This window comes from Pleurodeles waltl, chromosome 9, assembly GCF_031143425.1.
Source record: "Pleurodeles waltl isolate 20211129_DDA chromosome 9, aPleWal1.hap1.20221129, whole genome shotgun sequence".
NCBI classification, from domain to species: Eukaryota; Metazoa; Chordata; class Amphibia; order Caudata; family Salamandridae; genus Pleurodeles; species Pleurodeles waltl.
The window spans coordinates 1,151,110,426-1,151,134,234 of NC_090448.1; the positions used below are offsets into that span (position 1 = coordinate 1,151,110,426).

Genomic DNA, 23,809 nt, shown 5'->3' on the forward strand with positions numbered 1-23,809 from the left:
AACCTGCGCAGATGAGCTGCAACCACCACCATCACTTTCGTGAACACCGGGGGGCACTGGTAAGGCCGAAGGGAGCACTGTAAACTGATAATGCTCGTAACCTAACACGAATCACAGGTAACATCTGTGGGCAGGCAGGATGGGAATGTGGAAAAAAGCATCCTGCAAGTCCAACGCTACCATCCAGTCTCCTGGGTCTAAGGCAGACAGGACCTGAGCCAGGGTGAGCATTCTGAATTTCTCCTTCTTGAGGAAGTAGTTGAGGTCCCAAAGGTATAGGATAGGATGTAAGCCCTTGTCCTTTTTTGGCACCAGAAAGTAGCGGAAATAACAACCACAACCTGCTTCTGACACAGGGATCTTTTCTATGGCTCCCTTGGCCCAGAGAGCAGCGACTTCCTGGTGGAAAAGTTCGAAATGATCCTCTGGAAGTTAGCTGATTGATGGAGGCATGGCTGGTGGGACAGATTTGAAGGGGAGGGAATAGCCCTATCGAACTATCTGCAAAACCCACCTGTCCGTAGTGATGGATTCCCACTGGGGCTGGTGATGGTGAATCCTGCCACTAACTGGATTGGAGTGAGGGGACGGACTAGGAGGGTTTGGAGGCTGCAGCGGGGGCAGGGGTGGACGGGGCAGACCTCTGGTTCCTTGTCCTATGCCCACATAGGATTCTGTGTTCCCGGCCACGCAGCAGCTGAACAGCATGGGTGGCACAGTGGCTGGGTGGGGGAAGTGACAGGAAGCCCCTTCCGTGGCCACAAAACGGGTGAAAGGCGGACTGTTGGGGGCGAGGGGCAGCGGAAAGGCCAAGGGACCAAGCCGTAGCCCGGGAGTACTTGAATCTCTCCAAAGCTGAGTCCGACTTGACTCCAAAGAGACGGAGCCATCAAAGGGCATGTCCATAAAAGACTGTGGGACATCCCCCGAAAAAACAGAAGTAGGAAACCAGGTGTGGCATCTGAAGGCCACCGTCGTAGCAACCGATCTGCCCAGAGAGTCTGACGTATCCAGCCTACATTGGATCTTGAACTTCGCTGCATCCCTCCGATCGGTGACAGCTTGGGAGACGATAGCACAGGCCTCCTCTGGTATCTGCAGCAGAACTTGTGTGACCGAATCCCGCAGAGAGTGGGTATAGCAGCCCAAAAGGAATGCAGTGTTCACAGACCGCACCGTGAGACTGGAGGAAGAAAACATCTTCTTCCCAAATTGTTCCAACCTTTTTGGTTCCCTATCTGGGGGTGAGGAAGGGAATGCGCCTGAAGAAGAGGAAGCCTAGATGACAAGACTGTCAGGCGTGGTATTTGGGACAGGAATTTAGGGTTGTTCGGGGCAGGCCGATGGCGGTGTGCGATAGTCCTGTTCATAGGAGCCCCTGTGTTGGGTTTGGACCAAGTACCCAAAAGGACATCGGTGACGGCTTCCCCTCGAGCGAGACCGGGACCTACTGGGAGTGGAGCGCTGGGCCGCCATGAGCTTGAGAGACTGCTCCCTCAAGGCTTTCGGGTGCAAGGCCCAGCACTCAGAACACGACTTTGGGTCGTAGGCACGCTCCAAGCACCACAAACAGACCAGATGCGGATCCGTCACCAACATCATGCAGTGACAGTCCTCGCACAGCTTGAAACGGTCTTCAGGGACATCTTGATGCAGCAAAAACTCACCAAAAAACTTGACAGAATGGTCGAACTCGGTCAAAAAGAGACCATGGTAGCTTTCTCCGCATCAGCGTGTGGCACGGAAAGAAAAGAACTGACGTCACTGCTCTTAGGCAGCGTCTAAGTGCTACTCCCGACATCATCACGGCAACTACAACGCCAACAGCGCCCATGGAGTCGCCCAACTCTACCTACCGGCACGCAAGGGTATTGCTCGAAGAAAAAATCTCAGATCCAGTCTGACGCCTGGGAGGAAATTCTAAGGTAAGGAATTTGCAACTAGAAGTCTCTATCAGATAGGTACTGTTTGAGAGAAGCTTCTTGAAAAAAGGCAAAACTTTTCTCCAACACATTCATGTTGAATATGTATTCAAGCAACGGCCAAACGGAAACAAACAAAAAAGAAATCAAACACCTAAAAAGTATACCTAAACAGAAAAGTTAAAAATATCTCAGAAAAAAACCAAACATAAATAAATTACCTATAGATTATAAATAAATAAATGAACTGTTCTTCCAATCACTTAGACACACTTGGCAATGACTCAGACTTTGAGTACTTGGGTCACTGAACAGTTTCACCAGAGTTTCTACCCAACACGTGTAATTAGTTCATACCTTAAAAAAGGTTATGCCTAAACAATAATTCCTCACAATCAGTAGCACACAACACACCCTTTTTCACACTTCCCATTTCATAGCACACCACTAAAATGGTGGTGAGTCACATTTTTCCTTCTTACGTTTATATATTAGAACATAAGCTTACAAAGAAAATATTTTGCTTTAACTAAGGCTGATTACTTTAAAAAAATATAAACTCCACATAGAACAGTAAGTGGAATGGGTGAGGAAAAAACTACAATTCAAGGCAAACTACCAGTAGATCATTCCATCTCCATCTAGCATTGTTGCATTCAGAAGGAATCAGCTTGTGAAACAAAAGGAGGGAAAGTAGGTGAGAGTGGGTAAGGTGTGCAGCAACCACTTAAAACAGAAGAATGTGCTATCTCAGACCACTCAACATCAGTTACACGCCCAGCCATGGCATCATCCTACCTCCTCTCCGTCAGAGCATTGCGGCTAAAATGCAGAATAATCTGGTGGAGTGGATCTGGTTTCTTCTCAGTCTCTTCTTCCTCTTCCTCTTCTGCCTTCCTATAGGCTGGTTTCTGCACACATAATCACCAGGTTAGAATGCTGTACTCGGAGATATTACAAAAGATGATGCATAACTTTGTTTTCATAGAATTTGTAGTTATGTGCATGTCTGAACTGACTAATTAAACTAAGCGTTAGTACTTCCGAATGGAAGAGGATCAGAAGCAAGGCATGTGGCACTACTGGCATGATAGAACCAATCAAACCAACCCATCAGTGCATTCTAAAATAAACTACCCTACATCTAAGAGGAAAATATACAGAAATGTATGGTGGATCGCAGTGGCATCATGGGGCTAGACACTATGCACCTTAACAACAGCATCTGAGCAATCCAGTACCATTCATGTGAATACATAGAACAACTTACATGCATATAAATAATCCCTCTACAAATAGAACTTAAAATTGGAAAACAGCCCTATCGTCATTGAAAATGTAAAAAAAACTTTAATCACGAAACAAACCATAGTGGTAGTGTCAAGGGCAGTTGAAACAAGAGACACCTGGCAGGCTGTAGAGGTGGGCAGTGTGAGTGATTCCCACAACTTTCATTAACTCTAGTGGCACAGCACAGCCAGTGCCATAAAATAAACTCACAGTTTTACAGGGATGACCAAGTCACAGCCTTTGTTTGATTGTTTTATTATTTATAAAGTGCACCAAGTTGCAACACATTCACATTCGCAAATTTGCCTCTGGTAGATCAAGTCAAAGCCAGGAAGGCGCCCACTGGGCTCTTCCATGGGATAAACTGCCACTGTGATGGGCAAGGACACACGGATAAGTGCTCCTCTCATAGTCCGTATTAGTTACAGGTACGTTAGCAATCTTCATCACCAGAAGCAGCACGCATATGCATGCTAATAGATGAATACAAATACAACCAAGATATCTAGATATAATCATCAGGCGTTCAATGCCTAGCAAACCTTCAGCCTGACTGTTTCTACCTCAGGCCTTTTCACCTTCTAGAAGTATCAATCAGTCTGTTAGAAATCCTACCAATTTCCCTACGAACCCTTCCGAATGGCGTGTGACTGTCTCTACCATACGCCTTGTGGCCTCAGTCTGCCTGGAACCCTAGTGATCCCTCTAACAACGCTCTGCTCTGTTATGTGAGTATCTGTACCCCAGCATTTTGATCTTTTAGAAATATCAGCCTGTACCTTACTGATTTGTTTACGAAACCTTCGGTCTGGCATGTGACTGACTGTATCCTATGTCTGTTGACATTCCAAGGGTATGGTATTGCCTTTTCTTGAATCTTACTGATTTTGCTAAAGAAACCTATGCCTTCACAAAATACCTCAAGAATGCTCACCCAATGGTTATTCACCATTGTGGAAATATCCAAGGTCACTCTTCCACTGCCGACTGAATGTAAAATTCCAAGTAAAGTCATTTTGGGACAGAGCTCACTTTCAAAGGTATCTATTTCACAGTGGAGGACTGAGCTAGCAAGGAGAACTATTTACTGACAAGAAGCTCTCTACGATTAGATAAACTAACTCTCAATTAAACTTGTTTGGCGACGGCACGATCCATCGAAGTGAATTCATGAGATTATGGCACTGTACGAATAAGAATTCATGCTTTCCCTAGGGTACATAGCTTACTGAATGCCATAAACATCATCACTAAATGACCCAACATCACAATGGTAAAAGTTTAATCAAAGAAAACTGGACAGCATACGAGACACCAAATCGAACAAGGCATCATCCCCATTAATATATGCAAATGAACATGAAGAATTGTCTGGTTTAGAATTGTGTATCTGTTAGAAACAAAGGTGAAATATGTTACTGGGGTTAGGTGTCGGCAGGGTCAGTACTTACAGCCAAGTCCTGAATTAGTCTCTCTTCAAAGGAATATTCCTCGGTTTCTATCCAAAGTCTCTGATAGCCGTGGAGGAAGAGGTTAATAGAACGGTGCCTGAGAAGGGTGAAGGGAAGTAAGGGCCAGAAAGAGTGACAAAAAGAACACAGCACAGGTGGTTAATGATTAGTAAGGAAGTTTCATATTTGTACAATTCTGATCCTGATTGGTCAGTGAAAACCAGAGAAGTGACAGCAAACAGTATCCGCTGTTTTTGGGGCTCCGTTTTTAATGTTACCCATGATGCCGCTCTGGGAGAGCGGGGATGATGGGACTGCTGCTGGCTACCGATCCCCTCCCCACGAGCAATGGTGGCCCGAAACTGACCAATCAGAATCCCCTGGGAAATTGTACAAAGTCCTCTGTTGCGGAGACATGAGGTCTTGGCTCTGCGGTGGGGAAGAGCAGACCGTGCACAGGGATGGGTTCAATCCACAAACTACTTTACCGTTAAAACGACTATGAGCCTGTCATACTTTTCGCGCACTTTATCCAGCCAGACACGTTGGTAGGAGGTCAGGAACATATTGCATGTTTTGTGTCTGGAGGGAAGCACACACGTTTTCATTTGAGTTGCAAATAGCTAATCAAATTAGTCAAGTCATCAGAACAGCTTTCAAACGTTGTGACGAGGCTCTGAATTGTTACGTTCTCTGCAATGTGCGGCAACAGTTTTGCACCAGGGATGCAGGGATACAGTGCTACCCACTGCCATCTATTGAAGCTGCTATTTAATTAAACATTAGAAACGTTGATTGACTGAAAGGGTATTACATGTTATACTCACCCAAAAAATAATTTACTGTTGCACTTTTTGTGCTGCTTATGTAGTAGAGAATGGAGCCAATTAAGTGTTGCTAATTCTGGTCTCTTCTATCACATTTGAAAAGTGAAGCGAACGTAATCTGCTCCATTGTTAGCTCCACTGATTGTTAAACTGAGATTAAAAGCAAACTTGGTTTTTCTTGTAGAAAAGCAGAAAAGATAGAGGAAAAGAGATTTGCTTCGCTCCTGGTACAGTGCAAAATTTTGGGGAATATTTACAAGCCCCTAGCGCCATCGGAGCCTCAATTTTTGTGACACTCCGGTGGCGCTGTGCCATGGGCCATATTTCCAAGGCGGCGTTAAGTGGCTTAACGCCACCTTGTAAATATGGGCTCCAGATGCAGTTTTTCCGTGGCAGAGGGGTGTGCAATGGGTGTTGCTGTGGGTGTTCCATTGCAAAACCCACTGCTTTTTGATACTGCCCCAGATTTACAAAAATTCATAAATCTGAGGTAGCGCCAACAAATAACACGACCCCAGGTGTGGTGCTAGCATGGCACAATGAGGAGAAATACTTTTATTTCTCCTTGTTTTTGCTTTTTCTATGTGTGTGGCAGAGATACATTACACATAGAAAGAGCAAGAGGCCCTTAATGATTGTCTATGTGCAGGAAGACGTCCCTTCCCACACATAAACAATCAATAATGATGATTTGCTACTCCTGTGTGTGCTGCATTCTGCAGCACGCACAGAAGTGACAAGTCAACACTATTGATTGTTTATGTGCACGAAGGGATCATTCCCTGCAACGCAGACTCCCTTGCACTATGGTGCAGAAGTGCCTGTGTTGGCGCTAGGCAGCTACATTTAGTGCCAGCGCTAGGGGAAACACAGGGGTGGGCCATATTTTTGTAAACACTGCGCCTCCGTGTGTTTCTGAAGTGACGCTGTGCGGCATTGCCGATTTTGGCGTAGCGCCGTGGTGCACCACTTCCTTGTAAATATGCCCCTATATGTATAAGAACTGCACTGTCCAATGTGAGAATCCAAAGAGGCCTGCCTAGCCCTCTACAAGGCTAGAGTGTCTGCAGGTGCAATCGGAGCGGCTTGGAATGTCGGGGCTTTTCTGGTATTTTAGCATTTACCTCTCACGTCCCCTCAACAGTGACAGAACTTTCACACTTGCTGTTTGCTCTCCCACTTTTGGTGACAATTTCCTGCCGCAGATCTTCTGACCATGAGAGGCGGGACATCCTGCGGCAGGAACTCGTTGCTCTGAGCCGCTCTCCAAACCTGAGTAAATGTTTGGCATTTTGGGAGGGGTAGCAGCAGGGCGACGACTACCCGTGGTCCTCGCAGCCCTGAGCGGCAGCGCCCAGTTCCTGGCTGCCATGTGGAGCTGCTGCCCCTTTTTTTCAAACCAAAATTACATTTAGCAAAGCTGTGAGTCAGACGACTTCCGTTTCCGTTTTTTCATTGGTTCTTTCTCTCTGCCGAATGGTTATTTTGTGGAACGCTTTAAGCTGGGACTCGGGGACCATGTTCTACTCCTTGCACTGCTGCCAGGGAGTCCATTGGCTAATGAGACACCAGCCCCTGCTGTTGCTTGTGCACACCGAGGCAGCTGCCACCACGGGGTGCTGTTCAGGCACTGCATTACCACTGCAAGGGGCATACGGATGCTGTTCAGGCACTGCATTACCACTGCAAGGGGCATACGGATGCTGTTCAGGCACTGCATTACCACTGCAAGGGGCATATGGATGCTGTTCAGGCACTGCATTACCACTGCAAGGGGCATACGGATGCTGTTCAGGCACTGCATTACCACTGCAAGGGGCATACGGACAGCGCTCAAGCACTCCATTACCACTGCAAGGGGCATACGGACAGCGCTCAAGCACTCCATTACCACTGCAAGGGGCATACGGGCAGCGCTCAAGCACTGCATTACCACCGCAAGGGGCATATGGATGCTGTTCAAGCACTGCATTACCACTGCAAGGGGCTACGGACAGCGCTCAGCCCCAGGGTCAGTGCTCTAGGTTTGTTTGCCATACAATGCACAAAGCGAGGCATCTGAAGAACAGACGGGGCATTCGTTAAGTTTAGGTGTCTTGTGTACCCCGTTATGGTTATTCGGCTCATTCGCAATCAGGGTAGGCCTGTTCCATTTAAGTTAAGTGAGTGACCAAGACTATGAATGCACAGAGAAGTATCCTGTATTGTGCAGGAAAGCCACGTCCTCAAAACACTACTATTCTGATGACACAATGTGGTATGCAGAGGAGGTCCCGGTCTCTATAGTCACCTCCAAGTATTGATATGCTAGTGCCGTTTGGGAGATGTTTTATAAATTAACCAAAACTTTCTGAATGCAGCTCTAACTAGTAGATGAGCGCTGAGATCTCAGACACATGTCTGTTTCTGCTCGATCAAGAGTAAGATTATCACCTTATTTGAGAACTTCGTTACTATTCTGAGAAACCTGTTTCAGGGATCTAAACAAACTCCTGCTCTGTCCCACCACGATTCAGACTTTCACGATCAATGCACTGTGCCATTCTGTGGTTTCTCCTGAGACTGGTCTTGCCACTACTTGGGTTAATTCAAGCATTCCTTCCACCAGTTTGTTCTTTGTTGCAGTAGAAGTCCTAAGTGTAACAGATATGTCCAAGCCGTGGGAACCATGCTCACTGTGCAAACGTAGTAAAGCTGCGTCTCACGAGTCCTAAGTAGGCAGATATCGGACTAGGGTTGCTTGTGTACGAATCTGGGGGGAACTGACCTGGTAGTTTGAGATGGACTGTAGCTATTGCAGTAGGACAAGGACGGTTTGTATACAGCTGGTCTCTGTCTAGAATGGCAGATAGGGTGAGAACAGATGGACTAGAGTGCACTTTGAGTGATCACAGGTGGCTGAGATTATTTCAAGCATTTCTTCTGTAACTTTGTTAGTTGATGCACTGGGGTTTTAAGACACAGCTTCACGTTGTTTTATGGTGTTCAAAGGATTTCCAACTTGGCTACAAGCATTAGTTCAGCCCCGAAAAAATCAAGCCTCCAACTGTGGACACCCATGTCCGCATCTCCGCAGGGACGTTGCATATATAGACCATATTCATCTAAGTTTCACTTCTGAACTGAAGCAGGTATCACTTCTGTGATGAGATCAGAATTAAATATTTTTAATTACTTTCTGATGACGAAGTTGTTCCCCAGGCTATGCAATGTTTATAAGATGCCAGTGCTGTCTAGGCTTCACCAGAGGTTATTCTAAATGAGAAGTTAAGTGTCATCTAAAACTCTTTCAGAGAAGTATATGACTGACAAATCTCTTTTAAAATAATGCAACTTCAACATTGGGCTTGAAGATACCCAAGTGTGAAGCTATCAGATATAAGAATACGTTTGTGGACACTGAATAATACGTTCAAAGAAAGAGCACGTTTTCAAATTATGGAATAAACTCCTCTTCGTTCCCACTATGTCATCCCATCCTAAGAAAGCACTGACTGGCAACTGGGAATCCCTGTTACTCGTAGCCTTTCTAGTGTTCCATATTCTAATGATTTATACAACTGGCGCAAGATGTAGAGAGTGAGAAAGAAAAAGCTACGATTTTTACCCTCTTCCACTGTATAGGACATCCAAGAAGACAAAAGTCACTCGGGGGTGTCACTTCAGCTAGTAATTTAATTTTGTAGCAGTAGGTCAATTGGTAACTTGTTATGGAGGGCAATGAGCCTTTACCTGAGGCACTGATTAAAGTATTCTGCAGAGTTCTCCAGAAGAATGACGAGTTTGCTAAAGTAGACAAGCCAGTAAGGTTTGGACACTGACGATGTATCAGCAGGGGTGATGGTGACGACAGTAGCTATTGTTAGAAATCCCAACATGTCAATTCAACATTACTCGCTAACTCTGCAAAGCTCCCCGGTTATATGTGGGAGTCAGGAAGGGAGGATGTTGGGCAGACATGACATGGGACTGTTAGTGCCTTTGACACTATTTTCCAAGAATGAAAAAACAGCTCTTTGCTTCCAACTATTAGTCAGTGACACATATTTGTGCATCCATTGCAACCACAATAACAGAAATCGACATTGACTTTCTTAGCTAGAGGAGTTACAATGCAGAGTCGGCAATGGCAGCTACGGTTTCTCCTGCTGCAGCATAAACTGGTCACCAGCTCTCACAATGTACACGCGCAGGTGCGATGGAACCAAGCGAGGAACAGTGGTTCCTCTAGATAATAAAGAAGGGATACAATCTTCTTACCAAGGTTTTCAGCCAGATTCACACCCATCGCCATCTCTCCACACAGAAATCACCATGGTTTCTTAAATGTCATCAATGTCAGACGATCGTGAAGGTGGAACTGGCTTTGAAAGGTAGTCATGCAGTGTTTACAGCAGATGACGCAACACTTCTTTGCCAGAGGTGACCTCTAAATTCTACAAACCAGGTCACATACCTGCCACCATCTTCTGACTTCCCATCTTAGAAAAATTGCATATGCTTGATCTATAAAGGGTTCCAAGCTACTGTAGTCCTAGACCTGATAGGCAGTTTTTTTTAGCTTACTATAGTTCTCTCTGCGGGGCTGAAAGCTTCATATCTCATGGACAGTAGCCTGCATCGCAGTCGTAAGGATGTCCTTTAGGAGTGATGTTTGCTCACTGCACAGAGGAAGAGCAGCTAAAACAGGATTTTCTTACCCAAGAAATGGACGTAGAAGCTAGCCGGCCCTTGCAGCACCGGCCCTTGCAGCACAGTTTTTCACAAGCGATTGACCCTCAATTGTTATGCTGCAGTGAAACCCTGTTCGAAGATCATGTTGTTGAGTACATCTTTGAATAGTGCAATCCTTTTGGTGAAACAGTGAAGGTCTTGCATTAAACATGTCAGGAAAAATCTTTCACATGATGCAGAATCCGCACTGTATTCATTACAAGACTAATTTATGACCCATCATTTGTGATGGATGGATACTGTCTTTCTGCCTTTCCTAGGCCTGGAACATTGGTGATTCCTTTGTGATTGCAGTTTTCTAAGGAATTGTGGGCACAAGCACAATGAAGATAATTAGAGGCTCTGGTTTTGTCACTTCTGATAGGTGTTTCTTCACGTCTGCCGAATCAGCGGCACCTTCAGTCTTACACAAGAGAAAAAACATTTTCAGAGCCCCTGCCTGGGGACCAAGAGAGCAGTTATACTCACATGGCTATGGTGGCTGATGAATGGCAGGGGCAAACCTCTGCATGATTGGGTTAGGTCATGGTGCTAATGGTAGCTGCTGAAAAACTATTGAGAGTTCTATGTCTGAATATCAATAGCAAAAATATGTCTGACAAAAATATTGTGTCCTAAATATTTTGTAGAAAAATATCGTCCTATGTGGAGCAGATTTTCTACTTTTAGCTCCACTGGGGGAACATATATTGTTTTTACACTACTCGGGTACTACATGTTATTGAGCTGTCAGGTTAATAATGTTACACCTGCTACTTAAATCCAGCCAGCTGGAGCTACCAGGACAAAACCATAAGCCACTACTTTGTGCTAAGGTAAGCCAACTGATCCCAGGGACGCGATCTGCTGTACCTCAGAGCTAATGTGATATGCAATAAAATCCACTGAATTTCACTTAGCTCTAAAGTTGTCAGGCATTTTAGACCTAATTCACCAAGGTAAACTTTCACCTTTGTGTGAGTTTACTATTTTTTAGTATTTACAATTTTTTTGTATTCACAAATTCTGAGTTAATAGTAAGTTTAAAACGGCGGAGACTCTGCAGTCGGGGCAGAGATCTCTGCGCATAAAAAAATAGTACAGTTGGTACGGAGAAATGTGCACATAACAAGATAGGACAGAGCTATGTTTTTAGGTGCAGAGTTCTGCGTCCTGACTGAGGAGTTTCTACAGTTGTAAACTTACTATTAACTCGGAGTTTATGAATACACAAAATTTGTGATTCAGGCCCAGCGAGGTTAACCATGATAACATAAATAGCTCATCAATTTCCTGACCACATTCTGGTTCAGCGATAACTTGTGTATATGATGCTTTGGGAATAAAATATTGTATTAGTAAAAAGAATACATGTTTTCGTTGTAACAGCAAGTGTATCCGCCACACACAAGCTATGGCTCGCACAAAAAACTGTTGGAATATTCCTTTCTCTAGAAAACGAGTAAATGCATTTTGTATGTATTGATAAAGACTGCTGCATGAATTTAGCTGTTACTGCAGGTACCTAAAATAGGCTTACTGCCAGCCTGACCAGTGCTAGAGGCCAGTTCACCAAATAGTGCCGTCACTTCCCGTGATACTGTACTGATACTGCCTTAATTGTTTTTGAAGATGTTGGAAAACTGAACTCATGCACTGTGGCAGAGGGATACAAGATTGCAATTTAACCCCGTGGAGTCCAATGTGGAAGGAATTAATCCATGACACATTTTCAGGCTCTGGATGTTAATTAAATTTACATAAAAGGATTTAGAGAAAGTTTACATATTCAATGATTATCATGAAAATGTATTATGAATATGGCTCTCCTTGATCTATGTTGGATATATCCCACGCATATGTTTACACGTCTGTGATAAGAATGTGCATTGGTGTCTTGTATTGTCTATGTGATCAGTGGGTTTAAAACACTGGCAACAACGCTGGCGCAAGTGCCCTTGAGCTCACGTTACTGCTGTAAGGAAGCTTTGCTCAGCACCCAGGTATTGCTCACTCAGAATGAAGAGTCCCAAGGGTAACAATCAGTTCTTTCGTGCGCGCTAAAGAACGGACATCGCCAGAGCTGTGCTTCCCTGTGTCTGCGTGGCAAGGACAGACGCCTACCTTGGCAGGTTGTAGAGTGGCGCCATCCGGAAGCAGGCCACCACCGCCCTCTTTCGCTGCTTGGACAGCAGCTTGTGCCAGACTAGCTTCTTTGACCTCAGTGGCTGCTCCACCTGCGATGAGAAGGGACAGGTCAGTCTGCAGATAGGGAGCTGTTCACGTTCCACTGTCGCCAGCATTTCCGAATTTGCAATGAAACGTTCTAAGTGCATTTTGCAACATACGAAGGAGACGCACAAAAAGGAGGGTTCGAAACAAGCCACAGTCACAGATCGAGCATTTGGACAACAGGAACGAGTTTTGACAAACAATTTGGACTTTAGCATCACTCTAGCGTTGCTCCTTGACACGTCTTTTTCAAAAGGTTGCAACTTTTAACTTGAATTTCCTCCTGCTTATTGCTGCTTATACTGCTCCTCAACCATCACATTTCAGTTACTGTAGATGGGGTATTTGAAATATTTTATTTCCCATTCCGTTATAAACATTTTACTGCCTATGCATGGCTCTCGTTTTTCCTGCAATCCCTACACCCTCACGCGGGCTCCTCTTCCGGTTTCTGGGTTCTTGGCAGAGTTGAACTCGATGGTCTAATCATCCAGGGTCTGCCAGAGTAGGTGCAGAGACCCGCCCCTACATGCATTAAAGTCAACGGAGCATCCGCAGAGTGGGCACACTGAAGGAATGCCAACGTGTAATCCGACTGTGCCCGGAGGAGCCCAAGGTCTGGAGAGAGCTGCAGCCGGATTTCACCAAGACATCTCTGTGAATGCTGAAAAAGACCCCTCCCCCCTTCCTCCTCCTCACACCTATATCTCATGCACGACTTACTGGCATTTCATGCTAGGGCCTCTTTAATAATGACAAATCTTTAAAATGTGTTGCCATCTTTGCACATTGTTAAGGATCCTACGCCCGACTGGTCAGTCTGTACAACTCTCTCCTTAATAAATGCCTGCACGCTTCCTAAACACTCTATGGACGTTGTCGACCTGCTTACTGGACATAACCTCGGCCAGTTATTTATAACAGAAATGTCTGAAACCTTGGTCTAGACTGGCGCTGATTGATTCCTGTCCACCTGACTACACCTTTATGTTGGCAGATTGTTTGGGTGATAAGCGCAGACTTATCGCCTGCTTTAATTGACATATTGCTATCTCGCCTCATGCTCAGCAACACACGCTTTCACTCTGCTTTATCGCACTGATGGAACTATTCATTCTTCTCTAAACAATTTCAATGAGCTGCTGACGGCTCTAAGCTCCTCTTAAGGCCATCAAGTTATCTTAGGGGATTTCAATATACACACGGATGTCACGTCAAAGATATGCTAGCAATCTGCTACATCGTATATATTCCTGTTCCTTTCAACAGTTTCTTGGCTTACCCACTGATGAGGTCGATCACACTTCATTATAGGCTCTAAAACTACCATCCGCTCTATTGACATGCTACCTTTGGGCTGGTCATATCAGTGCATTATTGGGTTTAAAGTCCTATTAAACACAAATTGAAAAATTAGGCCTGATCTGAAAGTTCTCACAACAAACTCGTAAAAGATAAACCTGGATACCTTGGGACTGCTTCTTAACCTCTCCAGAAAGTTCATTTTGAACAAACATGATCTCTCTTCCAAATATAAACTCTACTGTACAACATGAGCCTCTCCTAAGCCAGTGTCTGGTTTAACAGCCATCTTTGTACATGCAGAACACATTTGGAAACACTCCAATAGCGTCTTCTTTAAAACAGAGTATAAAACATACCACTAACCTATAAATGTGCCATTGAGAAGGCAACGTGCCTTTGATACTGAAGGAGGACACAAAAGATCAGCAATAATTATATATTTTTAAATTATTAACAAACATTTTTGAAATAGTGCTGATGTTAATGCACTTCTTTGTTCACAATGGTGACTTACTTCACAGAGATAATCAACATCAGAGTGACGATAGAGCAGCAGTCTCTCAGACCCTCCTTTTCTACATTTTGGTTTCTATGATCGTCTTCACTTTACTCAATCTCACTCAATCTCAATCTCAATGCTTGAATTGGTTCAAGTTGTAGATCTGGTTCGCCGTTAGGTCCCATACTGGTTAAACTTCTCCCCTCTCTCTTCATGCCCTTTTGGCTCCAGGGCTACTGGGCAATGGGCAATAAATGCCTGCACGCTTCCTAAACACTCTATGGACGTTGTCGACCTGCTTACTGGACATAACCTCGGCCAGTTATTTATAACAGAAATGTCTGAAACCTTGGTCTAGACTGGCGCTGATTGATTCCTGTCCACCTGACTACACCTTTATGTTGGCAGATTGTTTGGGTGATAAGCGCAGACTTATCGCCTGCTTTAATTGACATATTGCTATCTCGCCTCATGCTCAGCAACACACGCTTTCACTCTGCTTTATCGCACTGATGGAACTATTCATTCTTCTCTAAACAATTTCAATGAGCTGCTGACGGCTCTAAGCTCCTCTTAAGGCCATCAAGTTATCTTAGGGGATTTCAATATACACACGGATGTCACGTCAAAGATATGCTAGCAATCTGCTACATCGTATATATTCCTGTTCCTTTCAACAGTTTCTTGGCTTACCCACTGATGAGGTCGATCACACTTCATTATAGGCTCTAAAACTACCATCCGCTCTATTGACATGCTACCTTTGGGCTGGTCATATCAGTGCATTATTGGGTTTAAAGTCCTATTAAACACAAATTGAAAAATTAGGCCTGATCTGAAAGTTCTCACAACAAACTCGTAAAAGATAAACCTGGATACCTTGGGACTGCTTCTTAACCTCTCCAGAAAGTTCATTTTGAACAAACATGATCTCTCTTCCAAATATAAACTCTACTGTACAACATGAGCCTCTCCTAAGCCAGTGTCTGGTTTAACAGCCATCTTTGTACATGCAGAACACATTTGGAAACACTCCAATAGCGTCTTCTTTAAAACAGAGTATAAAACATACCACTAACCTATAAATGTGCCATTGAGAAGGCAACGTGCCTTTGATACTGAAGGAGGACACAAAAGATCAGCAATAATTATATATTTTTAAATTATTAACAAACATTTTTGAAATAGTGCTGATGTTAATGCACTTCTTTGTTCACAATGGTGACTTACTTCACAGAGATAATCAACATCAGAGTGACGATAGAGCAGCAGTCTCTCAGACCCTCCTTTTCTACATTTTGGTTTCTATGATCGTCTTCACTTTACTCAATCTCACTCAATCTCAATCTCAATGCTTGAATTGGTTCAAGTTGTAGATCTGGTTCGCCGTTAGGTCCCATACTGGTTAAACTTCTCCCCTCTCTCTTCATGCCCTTTTGGCTCCAGGGCTACTGGGCAATGGGGCTGGTTCCTCATTCCTTCAAGCCGGGCTTGGTTATGTGTCTAATGAGAATACCTGGCTGCGACCCTCTACTGCCTGCCAACTACTGTCCCATCAAGCTGCTCCCAGCTGTCCTACATACTCGCAAACCCTTCTGACTAAATAGCTCAGCTCCTTCCTAGACCTAATGGTTTCTTGGGCGACTCACATTCTGGCTTCCGCCATCACCGTGGTACTGAGCTAATAATGCTGGTGGTGATGGACAATGTAGACATGTCTAGTGGTAACATAGGTGAAAATTAAGACCTACGGTTTATGCTGTTTGTAGCCTCAGGACTGTGACAGCAAGTGCTACATGAAAGACAAGTATATTTTATTATCATCATCAGAGAGGACAGGCTCCTCAAAGGATTGACCTGAAAGGTTGGGAGGTGGTCAAAAGCGACTGCAGGGGGTGGGGCTCTTTAAAGCGGGAGGACTCAGCATCTAGAGGTGGACAGAAATGATTCGGTGCCTGCACTCAAACCACATGTAACAATTAAAATGCGTACACTTAAATACTTTTCAAGGACAGTTCAGACTTAAGGATTATACAACGACATCAGACATTTGGAGAATTCAATTTGGAAAAACAAATACACCCTTGCGGTGTTTGTATTTTTTCTTCAACCCATTGACAGTCTTTATTAAATATATGGCTTGGTTATTTATGTTTGCACATTATTTCAGTAATTTAGGAAAATACTTACAGCACTTTTGTCTTGTGAAGAAGTAATACCACTCAAATTGAAAGTGAACAAAATAAGTGCGGATCAGTGGAATTAAATATAATACAAGGGTAAACATTGCATGATGTGAATAGGTGACCAGATGCTAGCCTCAGTCCTAGGAGACAGCACCAACGCTGAAAAAGGGGGTCCAAGAAGACCAAGGAAGAAGGAACAAAATATATGGCAAATTTTCTGGATAACCACTATACTTGTATATACACCGTCTACTTCGAATCACTGTATCTCACTAGACCTTATGGGATCATCCTGAAAACTTGGTATGAACTTGCCTATCCTCAACCTGTGCTGGGCACCTCTGTTCCAGAACACTTTGGCCTTTGACATGGGTGCTCGCTCATTAACAATCAGGATACTTTAGAGAATATAAAATGATACTGCAACACTCCTGTGCACCCCTTTATGCAGTCCCATGACAATTTACGTGCTTCGGACCCTAATGGAACTAGCTGCCACTGGATTTTGTTTGAAGCTCTAGCATGAAACTGATGAAGGAATGCCACCTTCACAACTTTAGTGATTCCTGGAGAAATTATATCATAGAACAAACTCTTGCTAGAGACTGCTGCTGCCTTGGCTACTGGCTTAACCAGCAGTACAGGAGTACCCTGAGCGACCTTCCAGATGTTCTTCACATTCTCAGCTCTTGTAGAGTGGTTATGGGTGCACTGATGTTTTCTAGCAAGTGCTAAAAATGTGACGAGATAATGTAAGATGCTTATACTGGTGGACATTACTACTGTGTTCTTGATCAAACCCTTCACCAGCACAGTTCCACATACTAATTTTTCCCAAGCGTCCTTGTCGTGGTTAGGTTTCAAGGGAAGGTTGCTCACGTACATGGGGTCCCTGGTGTCTTCAGTCCTGCACTGGCTATCCTTCTTAGAATATGCTAGTTTTGGCTGTCCTGCTGCAGATGCAGCATTCTGTGGTCTTCTCACCTGTTCAAGATGGAAGACTGCGGCTGAAATCTTCTGCACACGCTCAACCGCTCTCTCTGGGTCCAGCTGTTCTTCGCTCCTCAGGATATCTTTGTAGAGGTTAAGCTGCCATTTCACAGCCGGGTCTTCAGACTGGAAGACATGTTTATGGTGAGCAAAAACTGATGGTGAGCAAAAACTGATGTCAGCAAAACTGCAGGAACGTAATATTCCATGTTATCTGCTACAATACATCAAAAACCAACTTGGAGCATCTTATTAAGAGGAACCACCCAGAATAAACAAGCTGCACCCACTAGTATGCAAAGTCACAGATAAACTGCCCCCTTTTTGTTGTAGTAATTAAGGGAATACCTTTAAATGAGCCATTTTGGTGTCACTTCTTGAATGTCTATCCGCATTACAGATCTCACTGCCCATCTGTACACGCTAATTCACAATAAAGGTTCCTCAAATAGCCAAATGAACTCATGATTACTGCCCTATCTTAATAGCGACTTGTTGCTGTCCCCCTGCCATTATGTTTCCTATGTCTAATCCCTCCCCCGATGTGTCCTTCTGACTGCATCTTTTAAGCCTGAGTCCTATTTCTTGATATTCCACTTTACTACACCAACACTCCAGCATCATTCCTCTACCCATGACCATCTGTTCCCTTCAAACCAGACTCATCAACACAACTATCCTTCAGCCAAGATGCGTTCGACAGAAGGGTTGTCGGTCGGATCTCCTGATCACTAACTCCAGCTCAAGTATCATCACTGCACCACTACGACTTTCTAAACTACCCTGACAGTCACCTTTCTTAGCATGCTTTCCTCAACACCTTTTTCAGTTTCGACACTAATCCCTGGATCCTCTCAATACCACTCTCATCTTTGAGGTCAAGCATCCTTGCCCACAGAATCGCCTCTGCTTCTAAACAGACAATGCATAAATCCTCACGGCATTCCAAATGTGGGCTGATATACCTATTTGGGGAAGCTGGGTGCTCTCGGCCCAAAGTGCATCTGTTCTTTTGTGCTAAACCCCACAGTGACTTACAAACACACCACTGATAGGCAAGAAACAGAGATATTGAACCACAAATACAAGCATGAGATATGACCACACTGTCTTAATGGGCACAAAATACGAGACGATAACAATCCTCTCATGAGCTGACACCACGTCTCTGTTATGCAAAATCTTTGAACACCAATCACTGCTCTTCAGCCCCTATTGTGTAACGAAGTCACTGTACCTCTTTAGTGCAACTCCAAATTTAATTCGCTGATAGAAAACCTCACATTCACTGTGGGAAACTGGAATAGAGAAGCCTGTTTATGATCTGACTTCCAGGATCAGACCCCAGGCTTTGCCTCTATTTCCCAGGGTCTTTCCCCTCATCTATTCTCCTTTCCAGCTCTTACTCATATGCACCAAACTCTCCCAAACAGCTCTCCATGTACCACCTTTCATCAGTAGTGCTCTTGTATGACAGTACCTTTTCCTGCAGGTGCAGATTATTACGTAAATGGTCTCGGACTTCCTCGTCTGTGTCTTTCTGCAGAGGGAAGACAGTCTATTATGAGTGATGTCAAGGGTAAACAGAAGAGCTACACAACCCTTTATTACCTATGTAAAAAAGGTTCAAATGTGGTCCACCTCAGCAACATTCTGATAATACTTTCAAGCAGCGCTTAATTTGTGTTGGTGGTTTCCGGTGCTGGGCACCGACACTTGTTTTTTGAGGACCGGCACTTATTCTTCTGCCGCAAGCATTTACTGTGAGCAAAATACACATATAGGAAAGATGGAGGAGGAGAAAAACTAAAAAGCGCCACAAAGGGAGAAAGCAGAAAGGTGCAGGAGTGAGCTGAGGGGGCAGGGAGTGGCTGTAAATGGATTAAAGAGGCCAGAGTTGGCTTCAGAATTACGTTAGCTCAGTATTTAGTGCTCGCACAATCAATTGCAGCAGCCCTGTGTTTCAGAGGAGAGCTTTGGGTACTGACAAGTTTTTATTTACAAATTAAGCACTGCTTTCAGTGTATCTTTAAGGTAAGTTTTTCAAATTTCCCACATAAGGCGGACTTACAAGACTGTATCTGGTCTTGGCTAATGAAATCAGTTCCTGGTCACCCGGGGTGCACATGTTGAGTCCAATTGGAAGCATCTTCTTGAGTGCTGCTACGATCAGAGAAGTCTGTATGGAGTATAGATCCCCTCTTCGCTTGATCCTCCTACGCTCTTGGTCCTGCCCTCCAGACTAGAAGAAGGAAAAAGACAGAGTGGTCAAACAGGGGCCTTATTTCACCCAAGATGTGCCCTTGCAATATGGAGTTAGATTTGTCTTCTTTGAACTTTCTGTGTAGAGTCCAGGCACTTTTTGCATTGGCACTGTTGATCATTCTAAACTTGCACAGTACCTGCTGTATGACCCACAGTGACATTAAAATGTTTCAACTGTGCTGTGAAAAATCACTTTTAAGGTTCTTTGTATCCAAGCATGAAACAAATTAATTCACAACGATTCATCTTTCATTCAAGACAGTTCAAGCTTGATTGATCTTTAGAGGCATGCGATTCGCAACACCTTTATTACTTGAGGTCCAGAGTTTTAGGAAGGTTTATTTGGGTTGTCGATCTTACTTAGTTCTCATCAGTGTCAAAAGGCCCCTTATGGACAATGGCGGCCCACTATAAATACCCTCAGTTGATATTACATAAATGTCCAGAGGTCTGTCAATTGCAAGGAGGTATCAATAAATAAGCATAGTGTTCATACAGAGGCCTAGCATATGATATTATCTCTGGACCACCAAGATCATCTATTAATCCCATGTCCTTCTTGGACATGACACACTTAACTTACACAGTCTCCAGCTTTTGACAAAGTCAGTGAGAGTGAAACACACTCAAGTCGTATTGATAACCAGAATGCACAACACAAACGCACTTCAGATGCTGATTTTGTGTGAGGGTGCTCCCAGGCCATTTTGAGGTTGAAAGGGACAAGTGTTCAGTTTTTGTAAACATTGCCAGTCTTGTAACATTCTTGAGCTCTAGATATATTGAGATTTGCTAACAGCACTCAAATCGACCCCACCTCAAAGCTTCTAGCGATGTAATCTGGCCTGAATGGTCAGGTTTGCTCTGCTGCAATTCATGCTGCAGTTCAGAATGTAAGATATACTTAGAGACTGTAAGTATTTAGAGCTGGCTGATTTCCTATGCTTTGGATGTGGTGCAAAATAACTTGAATTTTACGCTCTGTGTCACCAGTGGCAAGCACAGGTATTTGAGAGCCAGATAGATGTTAAACATCTTAAAAACTGAGGCAGAGTTTGGCTTTGTTTTGCAGTCTCTGTGGTTTTACCAGTATAAACAACGTTACAATATTCTAATCTGGGTAACACCAAGGCCCTTGCCATGCGGCTAGATTGAAATCTACTGAGCAGTATGCCCTTTATAGTTAATAGTCACAGAGCAACTTTTTGATGCTGCCTGTACCCTAGTCAAAGTTTTTTTTAATGAAGAAGACACCTCCCCCTCACCCTTAATGCGTGCCATTTTTCATAAAAGGGGTTCACTTCTTACCAGCAACCAGAACATTTTTTTATTTTTTTTAACAGATGATTTGTGTTGCTGAAGAGTTAAATTGGGTATTATTATTTCCTGGGTAAGTAATTCTTACGTGAAGCAGGGTTCACCTGATGAGTAAAATTGTATACGAGTAGTTCATATATTCGTCAGGGTTAGGAGAGTTGTAAGAAAAGGACAAAAGGAGAGGAGCCGCCTCCTCCCAGTGTAAAATGCAGTAGTGTGCTGGTTAGATCACATAACAGACTCAGTGCCCATGGCCCGAAAACATAACAAGTAGAGGGCCCGTTTGGCAGATTCTGCCCTGAGCACTTCCGAAGTCGAGAGATCATTCATGTGGCCAGCGCTCTTGGCTAGCCTAAAACCAACTCTTCATTGACATCAGTCAACATCTAGTCAAACTAGCAAATAAAAACAAATGCACCATGATCAAACCACAAAGAGTCAGGAAAAGCAGCCCAGACATTAGGTCCTTTTCAGCTCTTGGTGCTCTACTCTGGAACTCCATAATTTGGAGAACATTAGCAGAGTATAATTTTTCCAGGTCTGGGGTATGTTTTTATATATCACTGCTTTTTGATCCTCGTAATTCATCTGATGTTGTAACACAAGAATTAAATGCCTGGAATATACAAGATAACCAAATAGAAAACTAGGACTGGAAATATGGCGTCCCGGGGACATGGAGCCATATGTTCACTCGATGTAAACAGACATTGGTACTTTGCAGGACTGTTGTGTGACCCTCAAACAGGCTCCTTCTGTTATCGCATAAGAAACACCGATATTGGCTTACCTTGTAGACACTGAAGCACAGAAAAAACAGACACATAGCTAACAGGAAAAGAGAATCAGGTACCATGTTCTTCATGGTCACAGAAGGCAGCTTGATTAGTCTTGCTTGATCATCTTGAAGCCTCTTCCTATCACTAGCTCTTATCTACTCTCTGCCCATATTGACACACATCATTTCGGTTGTATTTTTCAGCAGTCTTGGGCTGCTCGCTTACCTTCTTTCAGCAATGAAGATTTATCATGCTACACAAGCCAGGGGGATGGGCTAATTGGTACTTCCGTTCAATCAATCATCAGCATACTCTCTCTTACCCCTCCCTTCTCCTGTCTGCAGACCACCCAAGGAACCCATGGACCAGACACAGTGGCCAGAATTTGTGAGAATCACTACCGTTCCGTTTATAAAACCTTTGCAAAAAGTGTCTCTTTCTTCACCCAACAGACGTTCGATCATTTCAGATACAAAGCAGAGCATAGGTTGCAAAAAGTCTTGCATTCATGAGCAAAGACACTACAGTTATATGTATTCACATAACTAGATGCGTACCAAAAGAATGATGCACAACAGCAAATCAAAGCTCTTACCCACATGAGAAACAGATTAAATAAAAAAAGGCTTAACACTGCAGCCAGAAGCTGATGAGCGACAGTCAGCACAGACAAAAGCAATATTTTGACTGAACTCACCTGTTTCTCTTCAGGAAACCCATCGGTTTCCTCTTTGGGAAAGGGCTCCTTTGCTAACTGTACATCACAGCCTTCTAGCCAACCTGCCAATTTTTATATCAAGACACTTAACACACCTTACACTTCGAGTCAATAACCTTTGGTATCTCCTGTGCAACTTGAGAAATATCAATGAAATGGTTCCAAAAAGGAAGTACAATTTTCGTCCTCATGATATCAATGTGTATCTCTGATGAACAAGTGAAGGGCACGAAAACTGTACCAGTGACCACACATATTGGATACATTTTGTTCTGATACTTAAATGAGTGATGTTTAATGGAACAATGGATATTACTACTTTAAAGCTAATCAACCAGTTGCTAATGAGGACAATAAAAAGGCATATGAAAGCTTTAAATCGTCTCTTACTCTTTTGAGGAGGGTGTAGAGACAATGTGAATTTTGTGGGGAGTGTGAAGTTAGCGGAGTAGGTTTGCATGTCCAATGGGTTTGATTTCTCAAACCGCTGCACAGTAAGAGTGAACTAGGGGCAATCCCTTTTTGAGATGTCATAGAAGGTTCTTTTAAAACAAAACGACTTAAAGTCTTGGTTGCATGACTCTACTAAATAACTTTGCAGCTAGAAAAAACAATCTCAGACACAGCTAGAGACATCTCAGGGCAAAAGAACGTAACTCAACCAAAAGGAGGATCTTTAGAAGGTACGTTAGATGCAGCTGTCCCAGAGCCTCACTGGGCAACAGAGCCATACTGTGCTATGATCGAAGAAAAAGCATTCACACAAGAACATGAGTAACCATGGAAACATGAATATCAATTAATAGTGACTGCACGTTGACTTCTGCAACTGTGCTTTTTCCCCAGGCTGAAACACTTCCTTCAAGATATTAGCTTTGACAGTCACTGAGGGCAGTTCGAGGTTGAGGACCTCCGCAGCCCTATGCACCACCATTGCATAGGAAGCTTCCTCCTCCATAGCCACAGTGAGAGGGAGAGAGCAAGCCAGTGTCTGGAGAGGTGTTGAGACCATTGGCCTCTGCTAGCTGTTCATACCAGTCCAAAGATCTCTCCAACTAGTGTTCTAAAGGGTCAAGTGAACCATACCAATCTTCCCCCATGCCTGGCTGGTTTTGTGCTCTTTTATGAGTGTCCCAAGAACCTCGAGTGGGATGAAGAGGACTTGGGGCTGCTGGAGCGGTCCTTCGATTACCTTCTGGACTGGGACCGAGACCTCTGAGGAGTCGGGCGTGCCAGTGTTGTCCACTACCAGGCCACAAGCAGCTTTAGGGACCGCTCCCTCAAAGCCTTCGGCACATTGGCCCAGTCAATGATG

General features: G+C 44.0%; 1 protein-coding gene across 9 annotated transcripts in view; it reads right to left on the reverse strand.

Moving 5' to 3' along the window:
• RYR3 (ryanodine receptor 3) overlaps positions 1-23,809 on the reverse strand; it is a 1,450,647-nt gene that overhangs the window by 392,820 nt on the left and 1,034,018 nt on the right. For 6 of the 9 annotated variants that reach the window (XM_069208992.1, XM_069208991.1, XM_069208995.1 and 3 more), the window contains 6 exons: positions 19,487-19,657; positions 18,896-18,955; positions 17,410-17,541; positions 12,328-12,440; positions 4,664-4,760; positions 2,721-2,833 (listed from right to left, as the gene is read on the reverse strand). In XM_069208992.1, the coding sequence (XP_069065093.1) occupies positions 2,721-2,833; positions 4,664-4,760; positions 12,328-12,440; positions 17,410-17,541; positions 18,896-18,955; positions 19,487-19,657 (686 nt within the window). Of the gene's footprint in view, positions 1-2,720; positions 2,834-4,663; positions 4,761-5,151; positions 5,246-12,327; positions 12,441-17,409; positions 17,542-18,895; positions 18,956-19,486; positions 19,658-23,809 lie in introns of all 9 variants that reach the window. The other 3 variants (XM_069208994.1, XM_069208989.1, XM_069208988.1) reach the window with 1 other exon arrangement.